At 42.3% G+C, this 23,278-nt stretch overlaps 1 protein-coding gene across 1 annotated transcript in view; it reads left to right on the top strand.

Moving 5' to 3' along the window:
* The window catches only part of RAB8B (RAB8B, member RAS oncogene family), a 77,585-nt gene that overhangs the window by 44,323 nt on the left and 9,984 nt on the right, over window positions 1-23,278 (top strand). The window contains exons 2-3 of the mRNA XM_040969584.1: window positions 12,530-12,590; window positions 19,378-19,438. Coding sequence (XP_040825518.1) covers window positions 12,530-12,590; window positions 19,378-19,438 — 122 coding nt within the window. The remainder of the gene's footprint in view (window positions 1-12,529; window positions 12,591-19,377; window positions 19,439-23,278) is intronic.

Consider the following 23,278-nt stretch of genomic DNA (forward strand, 5'->3'; position numbering starts at 1 on the left):
AATTCAGTAACAAATAGGAAATTCTAAGACAGTGTAAAGCCATGCAGCTTTTTTTTTAAAGCAGGAAGTGGTAGTGTGTGTATCTGTTAATTTACACTATAAATGGACTTTAATTTACCACTTCCTATTCAGAGACTAAAAGCACTGAGGAAATTGAAATTTTCTAGTCCCTCTTAGTATATCAGGTTTCTTATGCTTCTTTTTCTTTTTAAATAAAGATATCTTTTAATTCTACTTTCCATGAAATGTTTGGGTTTTAAAAGAAAATGTTTTATATTCATCTACTTGAAAGAACAACAGAAAGCATGGTTTATTCCCTAAGTGCCCGTGACAGCCAGGGCTGGCCCAGGCTGAAGTCAGGAGTCAGGAACTCTGAGTCCCCATGTGGGTGGCAGGGTTCCAAGTTCTTGGACTATCATGTGCCTCCTCCAGGATGCATTAGCAGGAAGTTGAATAGGAATCGGAACACCTGGTACTGGAGCTGGCACTCCAATATGAGTTCCAAGTGGTGCCTGAACATCTCGCTGCTCACAGTGCCTGCCCCTCAGGTCTCCTCTGTTTTAAGGGCAAGTTGTATTTATAGACCAGTCATTAGTCTTCCTTAAGCCCTCCACTCCTTTTTCCTGAGCTAGATTTAACTAAACTAACATAAAAATATTTGGCAACTAGTCACTATTGCGCATCATTCCTAAAATGCCTTCTAAATTTACTTTAATGTATTTTTTCTTCTGAACTTTGAACTTTTCAATTTTCAAAGATGTTAGACTATAAATTTTAACTTTTTGAAAGTTGAAAAAATTCTTCTAAATAAAAAATCACTCCAGAAACCTTGTGGAAAAATGGAATTAGAAATACATTTTATATTTGAAGGAGAAAAAGCACTTTCATGTGCTAATTTACTCCCTAAGTGCTTACAGTGGTCAAGGTGGGGTTAGGGCCAGAGCCCAGGCCCAGGAACTCAATCCAGATCTTCACTGTGTGTGGTGGGAACCCAGTTACTTGAACTATTACAGCTGGCTCCCAGGGTCCACACTGCCAGGAAACTGGGGTCCAAGGTGGGAACAAAATTGTGGGCTCCAGTGTAGGATGAGGGCATATTAATATTCAGGCTAACTGATGACTCCTTCATGAAATTTTTGAAGGCCCTGTGTATATGCTGCAAGATTTATACTTGGTGAAAATAGCTTTATAACTTTTATAATGTGTATTTACAAAAGAACAATGCCTTGAAATCCTCTCAATCTAACATTCTTAAACTTTTTAAAGAAAATATTTATTTATTTGTTTAAGAGAGAGAGTTACAGTGAGAGAGAGGGAGAGTCAGAGAGAGATAACTTCCACCTGCTGGTCTACTTCCCAAATGGTGACAATAGCAAAGGCTGGGGCTGATCTGAACTTCTTCTAGATCTTCCTCTGGGCTCAGGGGCCCATGCACTTGAGCCATCTTCCACTGCTTTCCCAGGAGTATTAACAGAGAGCTGGATCAGAAGTGGAGTAGATTGTATTCAACCAGTGCCTGTATGGAATGCTGCAGGTAAAGTCACTGCAGGTAGTTACTTAATTGATACCCCACACTACTAGCCCCCTTAACTTTATTTTCACTTTTACATGTTTTTCCCTAAAACTTTATTTGAAAAAATCTCTGTGTGTGTATGATAAGTAATGTATATAATATACATTTGAGTATCTATGACATATGCTATTATATATAAAATATATTTTTAGAAATATACTTATTTCTAAAGATTTATTAATATATTTCTATAGATTTGTTTATTTGAAAAGCAGATTGAGAGAAAGAGAAATCTTCCACAAATCTTTTCACTTCTCAAAAGATCACAATAGCTGAGAGTAGGTCAGGCTGAAGCCAGGAGCCAGAAACTCCATCCAGGTCTCTCACTTGGGTAGCAGAACCCAGAAGTATTTGAGCCTTCATCTGTTGCCTCCCTTTTGCATTAGTGGAAGCTACATCAAAAATGGAGTAACCTTCAGTACAGGATGCAGGTATCCCAGGAAATAGCATAACACAACAATGCCTTCCACTGTATGTATCGGTTAAGGCTTCAGTCTATAAATCATTTTTTCCTATCTCAAATGTTTGTTTACCTACTCATTATCGTTATTATTATTCATATTATTACTTGAAAGACAGAGTGTTTGAAGGACAGAGAGGGAAGGTGAGAGAGAGAAAGTATCAGAGAGAGGAGAGAGAGATCTTCATCTTCCATCTGCTGGTCTACCTCCCACAAACCAACAACCAGGGCTGGGTCAGGCCAAAGCCAGGAGCAGGGAACTCCACCAGGGTCTGTCATGTGGATAGCAGGAACTCAAGTCCCTGCTTCCCAGTCTCAGTGGCAAGAAGCTGAATTAGAAGTGGAATAGCCAGGACTTGAACTGGCACTTCTTTATGGGGTATAGATGTCCCCAGCAGTGGCTTTATCCTGTCCCTGGAAAAAGAAACATTTTAAAGCTTCAGTGTGTGACTCATTTTTTCCTGTTTCAGTGATACATTTTTCTAGTTAGAGCTTTCAACTGATTATCCTTAAGCCAGCTACTCTAAAATTTCATTAATCTCCGTGTTTATAATTTACATGTGTACAAAAAAAAGCATAAACACAATATGGTTGTCAAACCAAGCTTTGAAACTAGCAGGATCCATTTAGGCTGTATCTTCATTCTTAAAAATAATCCTGAATTAGGAATTCAATATTTGTGAAACTTTTCCTTTTTTCTTTTCTATTTCTGGAAGATCTCTGAAATGTAAATAGACAAACCACAAAACCAGTACTCAGAGAGCTTGGGATCACAGATGTTTCCAAATGTGCTTTTGAAACAAAATACATTCCCCCTCCTTTTTTTTTTTTTTTTAATTTGTGAAGGCACAGTGTTAAATTTCATAGAGTAGGCCACAGGGGATAGCTAACTTACATGGAAAAATGTGCAGCACTGTAAGTAAACCCAGCCTTAAAATTTTGCATTGCTTTATTTTATTGAGAGGCTGAATGGCACAAAAAGCTGAATTATTTTCATGGTTCTCTTAACTGCAGGCAAATTGAATTGTTAAAAGAACTCCAGGGACTGACATGATGGCTCAGTTCGGTAATCCTCTGCCTGCAAGCACCAGCATCCCATTTGGGCACCGGTTCATGTCCCAGCTACTTCACTTCCCATCCTGCTCCCTGCTGTGGACTCAGAAAGCAGAGGAGGATGGCCCACATCATCCTTGGGACCCTGCAACCATGTGGGAGACACCAAGTGGGTCCTAGCCTGGGTATTGCAGCCATTTGGGGAATGAACCAGACGATGGAAGATCTCTCTCTCTCTGTGTCTCTTCTCTGTGTAAATGTGCCTTTCCAATTTAAAATAAGAATAATTTTTTTTAAGAAGAAGTAGTAAACTCCAGCTAGAATCAGGTGTAGAAAGCCTCAGTTGGAGCTCCCTGCTGTTTCCCCACCCGTGATTTTCCTGTGCCAGGCAACAGACTTCTCCAGATTACTCCACAGAATAGCCAAGAAAGGAGGGAGAGCTGTGGGTGTTCTAACTGTGGCACCCACAGGGAAAAATGCGTCAAGTCATAGCTCACCATTGGGGTTAGAACTGGCTCTAGGGAGTTCCCAAGACCTGGAAAAATACTCTTTCCCACACTCTGCCAGTGGCACTCTTTCACCCACTTACAGACCCTGGAGCAACCTCTCCAGTCTCTTGACCCAGAGAAGATGATGTTAACATTTGTTGACTGACTCACTTGCTGAGGTTGTAACATTGCTGTCCATCTTCCTTCACCACATTGAATGATACCCAGATTGTGGAATGAAAGTGATCCATTTCCAAGTGCTTGTTCCAAGCTGCTATCCCCTATATTGAGTCTGTTAACTGTGTGCCTCCTGTTCACTGCTCTGGAATATTCGCTGCTGTCAGTGGACACTTCAGGTGTTGCAGTGTTTGGCCTGTAAAGAACTGTAAGACATGGACATTCTTGTATGTGACTCTGTGGGAGGGCCTTACCTTTAAATGCCAACATTTGATTTTAACCCTTCCTTTTATGTTAGTTGAGGTGAAGCTGGGTAAATTGATGCATTTTTGCTGAGCCTCAGTTTTCTTAGCCATAAAAAGAGGATTGGACTAAACCATTTCTTGAGTACTCCACAGGTCTGTAATTGTATAGCTTTCTCTCGTACTTGCTTCCCTTGGCATTTTATAATGTAGCAACCATCAAAGATGAGCAACCATTTAGAGTAAGAATCAGTGTACTAAAATAATCCATTAGAGTATGTGTGTGTGTGAGAGAGTCCAAAATGAAAATAGCTCTGAGACCCTTGGGAATATTCTGTTATATTTTGGTGTTCCTATTTTATTGATCCGACAGCGGTTGATGAGGAAACTGGGACTGCTTTCATGCTGTCAAAGAATGAATTTTGGAGTGTGAGCAGCATGGGAGCAATACAGCCCTACCCTTGGCTAGCAAGTGGCTGCTGGGAAGGAAGCTGCGTGCAGTGTGCTGAGCCATGCAGCACTCATGACTCGGGTGTCATGGTGCATGTGAGTTATTGTACTGTGTGCTGACCAAGATGATGCTCAACATCCCCTTCAGATGGCCAAGGCTTTTTTGTCCCCATCACGGTGTTCTTTAGACACTGTGATTTTTGAGATTGTATAGTCATAAAGTTTAAAAAAAATGTTGCTCCCTTACTGCCCCTGGGAACTGTGCTTAGTGCTGGCTGTTGGAATGGCAGCCCCTTCCTTCATTATTTTCATTCTCTAATCTGTGGCTGGGGACCAGCCAGGGGAGCTCAAGGACTCTGGCATTAGTGACAGCCCCAGTTCAGCCTGACAGTGTAGCCTGAGATGTTGTGTCTGCTACTTGAGTAACTTCATGTCCTCCTCCCCTTCCTTCTTCTTTTTAAGTTTTTTTTTTTTTTTCTGTTTTAAAGAAATCTTTTTAAAAGGTAAGATTACAGAGAGAGGGAGAGAGATAAGAAATCTTCCATACATTAATTCACTTGCTAAATGGCCACAACAGCCAGGGCTACGTCAAACCAAAACTAGCAGTTTCCTCTGGGTTACCCAGGTGGATGGGGTACTTGGCCCGTTTTTCATTGCTGTCCCAAGCATGCTCGCAAGGAGCTGTATTGTGCATGGAGCAGCTGAGACTCAAACCAGCATCTATGCAGGACGCCAGCATCGTAGGTGGTGGTTTCACTCCTTGTCACAATACCACCCCCATTGTTTTCCTTTTTCTTTGTTAGACAAAGTCACTTTCAAAGAAGTTTTTCAGAGAAGTAAACTATGGTTTATTTAATGTCAAAACATTTGTGATAGGATAGTAGTGAGAGCTACTGTGGTTTGTTGATTTCATATGCTTATAAATGTTGAAACTTTATAAATTCAATAGATTTGAGTGTTGTTTGAGAGGATATTTTGATTGATTCCAACAGCTTCTCTCTATTGTTTTTAGTAGCCTGGTGATTTTGAGGAGTAACCCAGCTTCAGGATGGGCCTTGATTAATCTAAATGTAGGGATGGATTTAGATTAATCCAATCTTACTAACTCCTCCTGTTGGTGGTTGGTTCAGGAATTCAGACAGCCCTGCAGGTTGTGACATTCCCACGGCTCTTAAATTCAGAAATGAGGCACAAAGGAAAGACTTTGGGGAAATGTTTTCTCACTTCTGAGAGACACACCGGAAAATGATCTCTTTTCTTCTTTGTATTGCTGCTGTGGTCCCTGACCACAGGGGGTGAAAATGATACTCCCAGGAAGGCAGAGCCAAGGGAGGTGCAAAGAAATGAGCTGGAGCTACTAGACTATGCCATGAACCCCAGCTCACAAATAGGCTTGTTATATGAGTCAACAAGTTACCTTAAGGTTGTTTGATTTGTAGCTTCTGTTGTTTATAATTGAGCATCTCAATTGATACTTTGTTATTTACAGCTATTTTTTTTTTGAAGTTTCTTAAAATTGATAGGCAGAGTAAGAAGGGTTGTGGTGGTTTAACAAGTTAATGTTCCACTTATAAGTGCTGGCATCCCATACGAGCCCTGGTTTGTGTCCTAAATACTCTATTTCCAATCCCGCTCTCTACTTATGGACTGGGAAAGCAGCAGAGGATGGGCCAAAGCTGAGGCTTTTGCCTTTAGACCTGGTCAGCTCTGGCCACCACGGCCATTTGGGGAATAAGCCAGCAGAAGAAAGATTTCTCTCTCACTCTGCTGCTCCTTCTCAAAGTGAATCTGCCTTTCAAATAAAAATAAATGTTTTGTTTGAAGGGAGAGATAGAGGCAGAGATTCCATCTACTGGTTCATTCCTCAGTTTGATGTCATGATCTGGGGCTGACTAGTCTGAAGCCAGGAGCCAGACCAAGAACTTTGGCTCTCATCTGCTACTTTCACAGATGCATTAATAGCAAGCAGAGTTGGAAACAGAACAACTAGTATTGGAATTGGTGCTCCAGAATACAAAATGTCTGCCTCACAGATGCCCACTCCACCAGTTGTGCCACAACACTGGCCCCAGTATTTAACATTCAATTTAGTATCTACTGTGTACACATGTATCTGTACACAACCTAATTAGAAAAAAAGATAACGAGACCTATGCTTGATTTGGCAACAGCTACAAGGCCATATATTAATAAACCTGAGTAACACAGGATTGAATTACTGTGCAAATGGCAGGCTTTCAGGTAGGGCTGGGCTTGGCTGAGGAGAGATCTGTGTGGATAGCATGAGGTCCTCAGAGTAAACTGCAAGGTGAGGTAGTCATGCAGAAGTGAGGGAGGGACCGAGCACGTTAGCCTAATGGCTGAAATTCTTGCCTTGAATGTGCGAGGATCCCATATGGGCCCTGGTTCATGTCCTGGATGCTCCACTTCCCATCCAGCTCCCTGCTTGTGGCCTGGGAAAGCAGTTGAGGATGGCTTAAAGCCTTGGGATCCTGCACCCGTGTGGGAAACCCGTAAAACCTGGCTCCTGGCTTTGGATCAACTCAGCTCCAACCAGAGGACAGGAGATCTTTCTCTTTGTCTCTCCTTCTATCTGCAAATCCAACTTTGAAATAAAAATAAATCACAAAAGAAAGTTAGGGGAACAAGTACAGACTGTCAGAAAGAAATAGAAGGCTTAAGTCGAAACGGCAGTAAATGTCAGCATCAGGCCCATCCACCAAGGGCCAAAGAACATACTACCAACCCGAGGATTCACAGCTTCTTCTTCTTTTTTTTTTAATTTCATTTTATGACATGGTTTCATAGGCTCTGGGACTCCCCCAGCTCCTCCCCATGCCCCCCCATGTTGGATTTCTCCACATTGTTGCACTAGTACAGTTCATATCCAGTTATGAGTCTTTCATTGCGAGCATGTACCATGCATAGAGTCCAGTATCTTATTGTCCAGATAAATTCAACAATTTTATTGGGAGACTGTCCCTGGTCTGAAAGTAGAACTGGCATAATATCATCCCCTCCAATGAAAAACCACAACACAACATCAACAATAATTTACAACATCATGGAGTTAATTAACATGGTATTGAGTGACCAATATGTTAGAAAACCACATTCTGTACTACTTCATTGACATTCAATTTTAGTTTATACACAACCGACTGCTATACACCTTAAAGTGGTTATAGGATACTATTCAGTTGTCTCGTGTCTATTTTCTTTTTTATATTTAGCAGCTTGTAATATTGAAGCATGATTTTTTACTGAACTTGGCAATTTTAGGATAGTCTGAACAGGCTTATAACTCTAACAAGGTGTATGTTAACACTTGAGGTGCAGAACAGTTTTAGGAGGGATATGCAGAGAAATCTTCAATACCTTAATGAGGAGTAACTAATCTTCGTGTCCTACCTAGTAAGGTATATGTGAGTCCAAGCTGACTGTTTCCTGTCTGTTCTAAGCTTTCCTTATCGGTCTCTGTCTATCTGATCTAATTTTGGGGGAGAGGGTGCTCCAGAGCGACCCTGATGGTTCTTACAGGAGAGGGTGGGGTTCCAAAGTTGGTCCTAAGTAAGGACCAGAGAAAGCTCTTTTCCTGAGTCCCTAAGGAAGTTTACTGTTCTCTTTCTGAGGACCGCTCAGGGCTCCTGGCTGTTGTTCTGATGACATTAGATCCTGTGATAAAGGATCTGGGCTTCTTGCATCCCATGTGGGAGATCCGAAAGGGAATGGATGACCTGAGAGTTCTTGAACTACGAGGGCACTCCAATTCCCTGTGGTCTCCTTGGCAGTTGGGATATAATCCTTGGTGAGGATCTGGGAGTTTCCAGGGTTGGGATACCAGCCTCCTCCTGTCCTCCAGATCCACTTTGGGGTCCCCCTCTGCTCTGGATTCACAGCTTCTTAACTAATGCAATGACATTACTGAGTTATTCCAGCTTTGGCTTGTAGAGGAATTAGACTGTGGAAGATGCTGGCACAGCATCCTGGGAAGTCATTACCAATAATTGATGCGTGAAGTGACAAGAGCTGCAGGATAATGGCTTTTGGATAATCTGTGAGGTTTCCACTTGCATAGAATTTGAGTTCCCATGGTATGTTCATACCCATTATCTCATTGAATCCTTTTAGCCTTTTTAAGTGGATGAGGATATACTTTGTATGCAAAAATTTTTTAAATGTTTGCCAGAATAAATTTTGTCTTTTAAAAACAATCATTGAGGGGCTGGCACCACAGCTCAATTGACTAATCCTCCACCCTGAGTGTCAGGATCCCATTTGGGTGCTGGTTCATGTCTCCGCTGTTCCACTTCCCCTCCAGCTCCCTGCTTATGGCCTGGGTCAGCAGAGGAGGATGGCCCAAGACCTTAGGATCCTGCACCCGCATGGGAGATTCAGAAGAAACTGCTGGTTCCTGGCCTCAGATCAGCTCAGCTATGGCCTTTGTGGCCATTTGGGGAATAAACCAGCAGATGGAAGATCTTTCTCTCTGTGTCTTTGCTTCTCTCTGTTAACCTACCTTTCAAATAAAAATAAATAAATCTTTAAAAATATGATTTGAAAAGCAGAGTGACAAGATAGACATTGCATCCCCTGATTCATTCCCTGAATACCTGTACCAGCCGGAGCTGCTCCTGCCCAGAGTCAGGAGCAGAGCGATGTGTACTCGGATGAGCAGCACCTGGTAATCTGTGTGAGTGTCCCAAGCAGCAGCTTGACCCATGTGCCACAATACTGGTCATAGAGTTCTGTTATAGTTCTGCTCTCTGTGGACTTTGTGAAGTCCCCTTGTAGAGATGCAGAACAGATCAGTAATCAATGACAGAGTGTGACTGACAGTGTTAGGGCTTTTGACTATTAGTAAATATGTTGTACTTTAAATGAAATTCTTACTTTCTAAAATGTTACTATTTCAATTCCATACTTCCCTTTTCCCTGCATTGTGCTAATCTGTGCCGTATGGCATCTGTCAGCTGGCTCTTGCCCGCAGTCTAAATGCCTACAATGCCTAGAATAAACATTGAAAACTTCCGAATGGTGAACAGATGGTCCTTCAGAACTTCCTCAAATAACAGAAAGGTAATACTTCTAACAAAAAAGAAAACAAAAGGTTAGGTCAGTAGAAAGTTTCCAAATGTTGCCAGTAAATGGAGAGTGAGTAAGATCTCTGGGGAGCCTCAAAACAGCTTTTCTGAATGAAGTTGTTAAAGGTGCTCTGCTCTGCTAACTCCACGCACAGTCTGAAAGAACAAGTTAGCATCTTTGTAAACTGGAGTCAGCGAAGTGCAGGCATTTTGATATGTTCCATTTTTTATTTGGAATGTGAATGAACTATTAAATGATGAAATGTTGGATACTAACTAGTCCTAATTAAAGAAGCTATTCCCCAGGTATCCAGTCATGATTTTTTTCATTGTGATAAAAAAAAAAAGATTTATTTATTTGGAAGACAGAGAGAAAGGGGAAGAGACAGAGGAAAGAAAAAGAGAGAAGTTTACCTACAGGCACTGTCCATCTGCTAGTTAATTCCCCAAATGGTCACAATGGCCAGAGTTGGGTCAATCCAAAGCCAGGAGCTTCTTCCTGGTCTCCCATTCAGGTTCATGGGCCCAAGGGTTTTGGCATCTTCTGTTGCTTTCTTAGGCATGTTAGTAGGGAGCTAGATTGGAAGTGGGGCAGTCAGGTCTCAAAGTGGTGCCCTTATAGGATGTCAGCACTACAAGTAGTGCCCCCTATTATAATTAAACAACAACAACAAAACTAAATAGACGATTTTATCAGAATGTAATTGACCAAAAACAAACGAACAAACAAAAAAACACCAGGCAACCCCTAGAACTTGCACAGGTTCATGTTGCCTCATGGCTGGGTAATGTTCAGAGATAGAAAAGGGAAGTGACCTACAGAAAACGGAAGTGAGGGACACAGGGAGTTTGGTTTAAGTGTGCCATTTGCCTTATTTGGACTTAGTTTTACTAAAGCTCAGCTGCTTATGATTGGCTGAGACTCAGCTTTTTGTTGTACAGGCAAATTCCTAATATGGGATTTTGGGTTGTTTTTCTACAGAACTGGAGCATGAAGAACTGAGGCTTTCTTAGGCCAAATTTAGATTGATTTAATTTGATTATAAATGCATAACAAAATATTTACCATCTTAACCATTTTTAAGATTACAGTTCAATTGTTTTAAAGATACAGCCAACACTCCATGTCCATGAGTTCTGCATGCATGATTCAACCAACTGTGGGTTAAAAATATCCAAAGAAAGAATTTGCATCTGTAACTGAACATATAAGATGCTTTCCTTGTCATTCTTGCTAGACAATGGGTTGTACAGTTATATCCATAGCATTTGTATTGTACGAAGTATTGTAAGTAATCCAAAATGATTTTAAGGTATATGAGAAGATATATGAAGGTTAGGTGCAAATACTACCCTAGTTTGTGTAAGGAACTTGAGCTTTGCAAATTTGGGTGTTTGGGGGTGGGGGAATCCTGCCACATGTCCCAAGGATACTGAAAGACTACTGTGTTTCACAGTACTATACGCACATTCTTCAGGACCATCTAAGATCACAAACTTGATATACCCACTAAACAACAGCTCCCCTCCAGCCTGTCCTCCCAGCCCCTTTCTACTTAATTTCTGGGATTTGGGAGACAAGACTTTTAAAAAAATGTTAGCCTCAAGAAACAGATATTGAATGCATCAGGTGTTGAACATTGTTCTTTATGCTGGGGAAGGAGGCAGCAGGACCCCTAGCACCTTTGTTATCCTGGATTTGGAGGTTATAAAAAAGATAAATCATCATCAGAGATGATGTCAGTGAAGTCTTCAATGAAGGATGGCATCGGTCAGTCCCATGAGTTGCTAGCAATAATATTCATGCTGCGTTGTTCTGATGCTGCTGCTGCAGGGCCAACCGTACTGAGAGGGGTACCCTAGCTGGGGAATGTGAGGCTGGCAACTGAGAGATATTGAATATCACAGCCTATTGTTAACATTGTGGTCATTAGCGAAGGCAGAGAGTGATTGAGAAGCTGTTTTACCAGGTTGGTGTGGGAATGTCAGTGGTCTGTTTCAAGGTTCCCAGGAATACCTGAAGAGGCTCCCTGAAGGGAGAGTACCCCGCTGAGGGAGATGGGGAAACCCAGGGCTTGTTGCTTACACTGGAGAGACAGCTGCAGCTTGGAGGCAGCCTTTTTGGAGGTGCTTTTGATGATTCTGAGAAACACCGAAATACCATAATTGCATCCTGGGGAGTGAACCAGAGGGTGAGGGATTTCTCTTCCTTCCTGTCTTCTATCCCTCTCCACCTTTAAATTAAAACAAATGTAATTTAAATTAAAAAAAGAAATTTCTGGTGCCCAAGTCCCACCCTTGTATAGCTAAGTCAGAATCTGACTTGGTTGCGGACCTAGTCACAAGTATTTTTTTTAAGCTCTCCCGTCATTCTGAAATGCATTTTGGGGCTAAAATCCATTCTAAAATCCATTCTAGTTCTAATCAGTAATTGATGGAGATCATTTATTAAGTTACAGATAAAATGCTTGCTGTGTAAAGTAGATATCCAGGCTTTCCCTCTCCTACCATTAAATAGGCCAGTTGTTGTTGTTGTTGCTTTTCTTTCTTTTTTTTTTTTTTCCTTAGTCAGCTGCAGATTATGGAAAAATAAATGAAAGGAGATGGAGGGACATACTTTAAGGAGGTCCCACGGCCTTTCCTAGACAAGGATGTGGGTGTGGACCAGGCTGCATTGTTTATAAGTATTTCAGGAAGTAGAAAATACGGTATGTTCTCAATCTTTCCACTACCTTATGTAACTGAGGGATGTGATCCATTTGTGTCAAATAATGAGGCATATAATACATTGCATTTAACATGTGTGGGAATTCTTTGCAGAGTAATTAGCATTCCTTTCTTCAGCCTGTATTCAGAGGAAACATACCATTCACACCCTCTCTGTGTTCACATTTTCCAGTGCGTTGGAGAGCTTTTTTCAATAGAAATCTTTGTTCTCTTCCTAATAAGACTTGGGTTATACTTGGAGAAACTTAGCATATCTTTCTTTGTTTTTCTGGCAGGAATTGATTTTAAAATCAGGACGATAGAACTGGATGGGAAGAAAATTAAGCTTCAGATATGGTAAGTAAAACACAGTTTCTGCTTTAATCACAGATTGAAAGTGGGAATTCAAATGTGGCTTGTGATAAGCTAGAGACATTTAAAAAAATCAGAGCCAAGGAGAAATGAGTGAGTATTGAGCATCTTTCAAATACATCACTACCAAGAGATAGAGAAGGGAAATGGAATCACTGACTTTTATAGTCAAAAGGGATCTAATATGTTATTCTTCTAGAGAGGGTATATTACTTCCTCATGAAGTTGTTATAACTGCAAAATCAGACAAGGCCAAGTTGTTAAATGGTAGGGATCCTGAACAGGATTGACTTTAAGTGGAAGATTCTGGGTCAGTTGCTTCCTTTCTTGAAGTCTGCTTTTCCTCATCTATAAATTGGTTGAACTGGAAATCTTATAATTCCCTTTGAGCTCTGTATTTCACATGGTTTATTTGAACATTTTCCTAATTCAGTAGAATGATGAGGAATCTTAGTCTGAGAAGTAAGAGAGAGAATAAATTATCCTTTGGGCTGCTCTGATAGATACGGAACAAAAGAATCTTTTTCTTCTTACACAAGCAGCAGAACACTTCTGACACCAGATACATGGGAGTTCTCCCCATACACCAAGCAGTTCTCTAGCAGACACCAACGGGAAGTCCCGTGATTTAATTAGTTTCTGCTGCCTTCTCCCTGAAAATAACATGAAATCCCACCATGGAGGGCTCAGTCCCATAGTCTGTGCCCTACTTCAGGTGCCAATTGCTGATAGAAGGTTGTCACCTGTACTTCTCACTGACTAGCAATAAATCAGGGATCCCCACACCTCTTTCATGTTTGATCATAGAACTCAGAAAACATCTATGCTTACCAATTATTAGAAAGCTTATTATAAAGGATATGGGTGGGAGAGACGCACAGGGCACTGTGGAGCTTCTGTACCTTCTCTACTCTCTGTACCACCTTGCCTGTATCTACGTGTATTTGTCCTGAAGTTCCTTGACCCTGTCCTTTTGAGTTTTAATGGAGGCTTCCCTATATAGACATGATGGATTATACCATTGGCCATTTGTCATTGGCTAGAGGTTGGGTAGTGGGACTGAAACTCCCAGCCCTCTAATCACAAGGCAGCCAGTATCATCCTATGGCTAACTAACCCAGAGCCCAAATCACCTGTTACATCACTGGCATTCAGAAAGGCACACTCTTGGAAGGTCCAAGGATTTTGGGACCTGTGTGCCAGGAATCTGGGGCAGAACCCAAATATATATTTCTTGTTGTATCATAGTATCATAACTGCTGTCGCAAAAAAAATGGTATACATAAGCTGTCTTGGCATATATTTACCTCTGTTCTGTAGACTGGGAGTCCAAGATCAAGGTGCCTGTGAATCAAGGGTCTAGCAGGAGCTCACTTCTCAGCTTGTCAGTTGCTTTCTCAAATCTATTCCCACCTGGCACAGAAAGAGATCATTTCCTTTATTTATTTTCTTACAAGGGCATCCATCCCATTTATGTGGGCTCTGCCCTGTTGACCTAGTTATTAATTATCTCCCAGATGCCATTGCACTGAGGGTTAGGCTTTGAGATAGAAGTTTTAGGGAATACATTTGTCCCATGCTATGCCACCCATCTTTCACATTGGAAAACGCAAGGTGTCAAAACTAGTGATTTTTTTTAAAAAAAGATCCACTGGTTCACTCCCCAAATGGCTGCAGCAATCAGAGCTGAGCTAATCAGGAGCCAGAAACTTCTTCCAGGTCTCTATGCTGGTGCAGGGACCAAGTCTTTGGGCCATCCTCTACTGCTGTCTTCGCAGGCCACAAGCAGGGAGCTGGAAGAGAAACCAGGGCACAAACTGGTGCCCATATGGAATCCTGTCTCTTGCAAGGTGAGGATTTAGCCATTGAGACATTTTGCTGGGCCCAAAACTGTAGTGATTAAGCATAACTTTTCTGGGGCCAATGTTAGCAGGTTAAACTGTTGCCTGCAATGTTGGCGTCTCATTCCAGAGAACTGGTTCGAGTCCTGGCTGCTCTACTTCCAATCAGTTCTGTGCTAGTATACTTAAGAAGGCAGCATACGATGGGCTCAAGGACAGGGCCCTTGCCACCCATGTGGGAGACCAGGATAACTCCCAGCTTTTTCCTGGCCCAACCCTGGGTGTTGTGGCCACTTGCAGAGTGAACCAAAGGATGAGAGATATATTTCTGCGTCTTTCCCTGTCACTCTTAAATACATGAAAATAAGTCTCGAAAATAAAAATTTTAAAATATGGTTGTTCCAGACTGGCAAGTTAAATATCTTATACTTGAATCCAAACTCTTTTTAAAATTATTTTAACCTCTTAGGAACTGGTTTAATTTCCTTTACTACAGTGCCTTATATGAAGCCAAATAGATTGGGAACCTAAGGAAAGCTTTGGTGCTTGGTGATCTTATGTGTAGTGATGATAAATAGTAGAAATGTGGGGCATCAAAGATAAGAAGCAGGGCTAAACAGAAAAGAATTATGAGTATGAGAGTACTTCAGAGAATTGGTGGAAAATGGTGTCTTGATTAAGTAAGTTAAGTTGTGACTTGGAAGCTGGCATTGCAGTTCAGACTGCCTGATACTGAGTCCTTTCTGCATGCTTCTGATCCGACTTCCTGCTGAGGCACCTGGGAGGTAGCAGATGATGGCCCAAGTATGTGAAGTTCTGCCACTCACATGAAAGTGGCTGACTCTGGCCTCAGCTTGACGCATTTCAGCTGTTGTGGGCATTGGGTTGTGTGTACCAATGAGAGGATGAGCTCTGTCACTGTGTCTTCCAAATAAACAAACTTTTTTAAAAAAAATTTATTTTTATTATATTTTTGACAATCTTTACGTAGTTAATTAGGGTAAAAAGGTTCAAGGGCTATAGAAAAGTGGGTAACACTATTATTTCCATATTGTTTCCTTCATGTTTAAAGGGGGTATTGAAGGAGAAGGCCCACCCAATTTCCCACCCTCCTCAGGTCCCAGATGCAGGGCATGCTCCGAGGTTCTTGCTCAAGTGGTTTTGATAGTTCACCAGTTATGAATCGCTGCCAATCTTGCCACTCCAAGCACACTGAGGTCATTGAAGAATCCACTGATTGACATAGTCCATCATAGAGTCTCCGTTTGCCCTGTATTTCACTGCCAACATGTAGCTGAGATGGTTGATTGACCTGTACTGTCTTGTGTCTTTTCTTGGTTAGGGTTCTGAGTCCAGCATTTCGATTGGGGAGATCTCCAAAGAAACTTTGTCTGAGGTGTTCTCAAACCAGATTTTTGTATGTACTAGCAAGTACAGGACCTGGCACAGTCCATCATCCCAATCAGCTAGTAGTTGCAATTGCTGGGTTGGTTCTGTTTTCAGTCCTGATTTTCACTGGAACCAATGGGTGTTGCAGTATGTATGCCAAATGTATGCCAGTGGGTAACTTTCCAGCCTGTTCTGGGCTGTTTCCTGTCCTGTGTCTGTCTGTCTGTCTTTCTTTCTTTCTTTCTTTCTTTCTTTCTTTCTTTCTTTCTTTCTTTCTTTCTTTCTTTCTTTCTTCCTCTCTTTCTTTCTTCCTCTCTTTCTTTCTTTCTTTCTTTCTTTTTTAAGATTTATTTATTTTTATTACAAAGTCAGATATACAGAGAGGAGGAAAGATAGAGAGGAAGATCTTCCATTCAATGTTTCACTCCCCAAGTAAGCGCAAAGGCCAATGCTATGCCAGTCCGAAGCCAGGATCCAGGAACTTCTTCTGGGTATCCCACACAGGTGCAGGGTCCCAGAGCCTTGGGCCGTCCTCGACTGCTTTCCCAGGCCACAAGCAGGGAGCTGGCTGGGAAGTGGAGCTGCCGGGATTAGAACCGGCGCCCATATGGGATCCTGGAGCATTCAAGGTGAGGACTTTAGCCGCTAGGCCATGCCGCCAGGCCCACATATCATGTTTCTTGTGCTTACCTGCTGGGTCTGTGTCCTGCCAGAGGTGTTGCCCGGGCTCCTCCATCAGAACCTCTCCCAATGCCAGATTTTGTGCATACCAGGGGGTCCAAATAAACAAACTTTTAAAGAGTGGAAATGAAAGATAAGTTTTATTGTAAAATTTTGAAATCATGCATAATTTTCTCATATTATGCATTTTTCCATGAACTTTCTGAAAACCTTGTATGTGCATCAGGGTTTTGTGTTTTGTTCTTGTTGTTGTTTTGTTTTGTTTTGTTTTACTTATTTGAGAGGCAGAGTGACAGAGAAAGAGAGATCTTCCATCTGCTGGTTTACGCCATATGGTCTCTCATATGGGTGTCCGGGACTCAAGCTCTGAGCGTCATGTACTGCCTCTTACCATATATATATGTGGGAAGATGGATTGAAAGCAGAGGCAGGACTTGATTCCAGGCACTGTGATATACAGTGCAGGGATTGCGAGTGACAACTTAACTTGCTGAGCCACAATACCTACCCTTGCTCTTTTTGTTTAAGTCTCAGATCTGGGATTATGGCTGATGCAGTGGCTTCACAGGCTAATCCTTTGCCTTGCAGTGCCGGCATCCTGTGGGTTTATGTCCTGATTGTTCCACTTCCCATCCTGCTCCCTGCTTATGGTAGAGCAGTAAAGGATGGCTCAAGTCCTTGGGACCCTTCACCCACATGGGAAACCTAGAGGAGGCTCCTGGCTTTGGATCAACTCAGCTCAAGCTGTTGTGGCCACTTGGGGAATAAATCAGTGGAATGAAGACTTCTCTCTCTGTCTTTCCTCTCTAAATCTGTCTTCCAAATAAAAAATAACTTAAAAAAAAAAGAACTAGGATAGAATAGAATAATATATAGATGTTCCCCAGTACTTTTTTCTTTTTTAATAAACCTGCCTTTTTAGGGGGAAGAGGAGTTGACACTTGGGGAAAAATTCCATCCACTAGTTCTCACATACTCACAGTGGCTGGGGTGGAATCAGGCAGAAGCTAGGAGCCAAAAACTCAACTCAGGTGTCCCATGTGGGTGACCACTTGAAGTACTTGAGCCATCACCTGCCACGTCCAAGGGTCTGCATTGGCAGGAAGCTGGAATTGGGAGCAGGGCTGGGACTTGAACTTAACCACTGTGGTATAGAAAGGGAACATGTTAAGTAGCATCTTAACTGTCAGGCCAAATGCCTACTTCGCTTTAGCCCTTCTTTCTTAGAGGAGGAAACCAGGACTTGGGAGTGATTCACTTCATCTGAGGGTGTGTGTCAGTGTGGGTGAAGAAGCTGAAACAGATCCCCCAGGATAGGGTGCTCATCTTCAGAGGCTACCTTGCTTCTCACACAGTGGTTCCCAGTGTACTTCATTGGAAGACATCAAAGTTGCCAGAGGTTGTTCTTTTTATCTATCGGTACTAGGTGAGAAAACAGGCATGGGAAAGATATCCACGGAAAATATTTCAGAGAGAAGCAAAGAGAATTTCCGACTGTGCTGTACAGCCGTGATCACAGCAGTGAAGAGTATTTCTGGAAGCCTGTGCCCATGATCAACTAATTAGATTTTAGTACAGAGTAGCAAGGCATCCTGGTCCCATCTGTCTCCATTACTTTCAGCAGCAGAACACTCTCCACTCAGTGTTCACAAGCTACATTTGGTGTGCTAGGCTTTCTCCTTGTCCTGCCTGCAAAGATGGTTCTCAATCAGCTGTGTGTGCAGATCAGGAAAATACAGCTTATCTGCTCTAGGAGCTTAGTTTCTGGTTGCCGCATGATTTGTTTGCTGTGTATCCAGCAAGTGTCCAATATATCTCAGTGATCAGTGAGAGAATGACAGGTGAGACAGCTGTCACGTGAGGCCTGACCTTGCATTAAGTAGCTGAGACAGAAGATGCTCCAGTCTTGTTCAAGAGTGGGAGCTGGGTGGGACTTCCTGAGCCTGTTCCCCTTCTACAAAACAAGCATGTTGTGACCCATCCCTTTCCCTCTGCTCTTCTGTGAATCCTGTGAATGTAATGGGAAAGTATTTTGTAAGCCCCATGTAAATGTGAAAGTGCTTATCATGTTTAATGTGGTATTTTTTCTCTGAGCCTTCATCTCTTGTTGGGGTTTAGTATGCATTACATTTCTAATGCGTTCTATTCCACACGTGCTTCTCTCTCCTGTGCAATTAAATTGTGCAATTTGAGTTTATCCTAGTAGCATAGGCTGAATGAGTTCTGACTGTAAGTGGCAAATTTGAGAATATTGATTTTCCCAAATATCAAGGAAATTTGATTTCCTTTGGATGATTGTTCCTTTGAAAGTAATTAGAAACCTTTGTGTTTTTCCAGAATGCATTCATTGTAATGGTTTCCCAGCAGCTACCAATGCAAGAATGTATGAAAGTTTATGTAAATTTGAGGTGTTGGTGTTTGAACAAGTCTTTGGAAACATTATTAGGAGCTGAGTGTTGAACTCCAGGCTGTCGGATAACCCTGGACTCCAGAGCAGAGCTCTGGGGAGTTCTTGGGAAGATCCTTTTTCATGTGCTCTGCTGAGTGCAACGACCCACTAGTGAGTGTGGCTCACTTGTGTGCTTTGTACAGAAGTCAGACGCTCAGTGAAGCCAAACATATTAATCATTAAGCACTTCTCAAACAGGTTATCACAACCTCTGAGAGTCAGAACTCAGAGCTGTTCTCTGTTCCCTCCCACGGGTGTTTGACTAACAAAATTGTGCTAGTTCCGACAGGGCCTGCGTATTTTCTTGTTGCTGCTTTTATCACCAAGTTCCAGGTCCCACAGCACAGGACCTCTCCTCCGTGATGCTGCTGATGACTTTTGAAACCACTCTCTCCTTTGTTTCACATTCTAGGGACACAGCAGGCCAGGAAAGGTTCCGAACAATTACGACAGCATACTATAGAGGAGCTATGGTGAGTGTGTTTTGGGGTTTTGTAGCTTCACAGGTGAAAGTAAAATGTGGATATGCGTTTGCCCAGACTATAGCATTTAAACTGGAGTCTCAGGCCAAGAGAAAAATCTTCTTTTTCTTCTTTATCTTCATCATCATCATTTTTTAATGTAAAAACAGTACATTGAAAGGGTTTAGGGTTATGTTTTGTGCATGGTGACAATGTGCTTTGCCATTGGTCTTCATGATAATATTTAGGAGATTAGCTTGTAGATGTTCTGCAACTCACCCCGTGTTCTGAGGTAACTGTGTAGTTTTACGGCTTTTCCTGTTATTTATATCTGAGACAGCCTTAACACTCTACAAGCCCTGTAACTTGGTGTTCATTGCTTGCACACTGTTATTGAGCAGCCCTGCCACTGTCACCCCTTATCTTTTACCACCTCCATAGCATCCACTATGATGGCTCCTCTCTCTGAAGTCCCTCTGACCAGTGTTGTCCACTGCCCTAAGAAGGGGCTGAGGCTCTGTGAGGCTGAGCATCTGGGGAATCTTGACCACCAGTTCCTTCTCTGTTATACCTGGCCTTAGAAGTCATTGCTGGCCCTTAATAGCACAACCTCATCACGTGGTCATTTTTCATTCAGAAATGCCTCATCTTGTCAACACATTTATGTTGTGTGTTGGCTCTGGGTGGGTCTTCTGTGGTGCTACAAGAACCATAGCAACTTGGAAGAGAACTGCCAAAACGTGCCTAGAATGGCAAGCATAGACCAGAGCCTTATCTTTGGCTTTTAGATGTAAGCCAAGCACAAATTGGAACATTGAATTATGGTAAAACCAGTTACGCTCAGCGTCTTTGAAGAGTAAACAGGTCTGTCAGCCTGGTAGACCTTAGAGTCCCAGCTGCCTCTGTACCCAGCTTGTTGCTTAAGAGACTTTACACCTGGGATTGGTGCTGGGGTGACACTTGGCAGGGTGACAGCTGTTGCTGGCTTCTTGGGAGATGGAATCTGAATCCACATACTCCTTCATTACCATGCTGCCCTCCCTTCTTCCTCCTTCAAGTCACTTTCCCACCACTATTTGGGTGTTGGCAGCTTATCCCACAGAAAAGATAGAAGGTTCCTTTGTAGGCTGCAATATCCCACTGACTGGGTTACCTGTAAGTATTCTTCACACTACGCCCTGTCACTTGTTAGAGTGTGTAGGGTCATGATTTGTGGTTAGATTGAAATCACAGGGTATGCCAGGAAGACACTCATTTGTTTCTTGTTTATGTCTCCCAACCAGCAGGGTGATTTGTAATAGCTCATGGGAAACTCTGGCAGGAGAGTCCTAAGACACATGAGGCTCTCTGTTAACCAGTGCTTAGCTCGCATGCCTACTTGCGCTGGATGGTGAGCAGAAGCAGATTGGGAACAGATGTGTCTCTTAGACGTCTAGCTCTGTTCATGGTTTGGGGAAAGAGATCATCAAAATGTGTTACCTTAGCCTGGAGGATGGTTTTTCTTTTCTTTTTAGGTTTAATAAGGAATATTTTATTATTTACTATTTTTTTATTCTTTATGACACAGTTTAATAAGCATTGGGGTTTTCCTTCCCTCGGCCCCCTATTCTTCTCCTTTCCAGTCTTTCAATAGGTGTCTTTCGAGGGCCCCCCAGAAGTCCGTCATTGAGACCACATTGAGGTGCTTCCCAACAATGTAGGGGCTTATCTGTCGTTTCACTATGAGACCATTGTATTGCAAGAACGGGGATATACTTCTCTCTGTTTCTGCCTATGGACATATTTATTTCTGCTGTGCTTCCATTATGTCTCCCCTTAGGTACAATCTATCACCGGTTGAGAAGGAAAAAAGAAAAACGTTTAAATAAAATAAAATAGTGAGCCTTCATCTCCATGGTGTTTCAAATGTGTAGCTGGGGTATCAATGGTGCCAGAGTGTCCAATATCTTCCTGCAAAAATTAATGCTAGCATATGACTCATGTGGTTTAAATGGGAGTACAGTATGGATTAGATCATCGTTACCAATAGGTAGTAGTAATAACAGTGATAAGAGAGATATTGACAATCTCAGGTGATCACATGCAGTCTGTCATGAATTATCAGTTAATAGGTTACATCACAAGATCTTGTTGCATGTGGTACAGACAGCTAGGAAGTGTAATAAGATACAATTTACAGGTACAATGGATGATCTTTTTCATGTCCTCTGCCTACTCTATCACCACAATACTTTAAACAAAGAACAAATACTATATGTTCTGTCTGGTATAAGACAGCCTTTAGGCAAATTGCAAATTAGGTAGTTATAGGTAGTCAAGTATATACATATATATACTCTTTCAGATGAATGGTATAATGGAGACTAGCACCCTGAGGAGTAAAGTTATGTTATAGTACCTTTGGCTTTGGGCTATCCTCGACTGCTTTCCCAGGCCACAGCAGGGAGCTGGATGGGAAGTGGACCTCCCAGGATTAGAACTGGTGCCCGTATGGAATCCTGGCACGTTCAAGGCGAGGGCTTTAGCTGCTAGGTCACCGCGCCGGGCCTTGTTCCCTTTTTCTTACCCATTAGGAGTTTTTGTCCCCTTCATTCTGCTGTATGTAATGTCATTGTCTGACCTGTACTAGACATGTAAGAGAATCAGGTCTCCTTGATATGCCTGGTTCCATATCACATACCTAACTTCAAGTCCATACTGCAGATTGAACTTGAGCTTTCTGTTAGTTCAGACCTAGTGGAGCACCCAGGACTAGAACTGGTGCGCATATGGGATGCCGGCAGGCAGAGGATTAGCTTGCTTAGCCACTGTGCCAGATCCTCACAATTATTTAAAAAACAATTTTTGAGTGTTTGATGAAGGAATGAAATTAGTGGAAAATTTCAGAGCTACACTGTAGATGAATCTTTAGGGTATCCTGCTCTGCTGGAGTCTTGATCTCTGGGGTCATCTCTTTCAGTGGGATGTGAGCCCTTCTTGTTCTCACTGGAGAGCCATTTTTAGCAAGTGCTGGTTTGGGCAGTTTATTTTCATCAAGTCAGGATTACAGCCTGTTGGCCAGTGCTGATTTGGAGGTTTTTGCCACACTGTATTTCAAATACTTGAGCAACATTTCCAGGCCTAGCAGTGATCCTGGTGAATAGCCAGCCTTTTGGGGAAAGCAGGCCCTGTTGTTACAGGGTCAGCTTTTCAAATAGACCAGGGCCATCTTCTGAATTCTTCAGAGGCTGTTTTTGTTATAGATATACACTGAATATTCAAAGTGCTGTCTGATGTATTTGTATTTTCAACAGATTTGCAATATCAGTTATCTTACAAATAAAGGAAACTGTCTAATGATTTGTTATTGAAACCAAAGGGAGAAATAAGTAATATCTGCCACTTACCAGGTTCAAACTCTGTCCTGGGTTCTAGGTTAAGTTGTTTACAGAGAGTATCCCAGTAGATCCTCATTTTATGACAGAGGAAATAGAGTCTAAGAGGAGTAAAATCACATCTCCAGCCGCTCCCTTGGTGGAGCCTGAGTTAGCCAAGCTCTCAAAACCACACTGTGTTCACACTTTCTGTGCTAGGTGAAGTGAAACCTCGCAACAGATGTGGCGTGTCAATGAGCAGGGTCATTCAGATCGCCCAGGCTTCACGCTGCAGGCATGTTCACGAGCCAGGTTGTTCATGCAATTCAAGGAAAGTGCCGACAGTTACTTGGTTAGCCTTAATAGTACAGACAGCTAATCACTCTGAGTCAGGAGTTGTTCGCATGTACTAAGATTTTTTTAAATCGTGTAGCATAGGGCCCGGCGTGGTGGCACAAGTGGTTAAGGTCCTCGCCTTGCACGCCCGGGATCCCATATG

The sequence above is a fragment of the Ochotona curzoniae genome, unplaced genomic scaffold (assembly GCF_017591425.1).
Source record: "Ochotona curzoniae isolate NIBS_2020 unplaced genomic scaffold, NIBS_Ocur_1.0 scaffold_4701, whole genome shotgun sequence".
NCBI lineage: Eukaryota > Metazoa > Chordata > Mammalia > Lagomorpha > Ochotonidae > Ochotona > Ochotona curzoniae.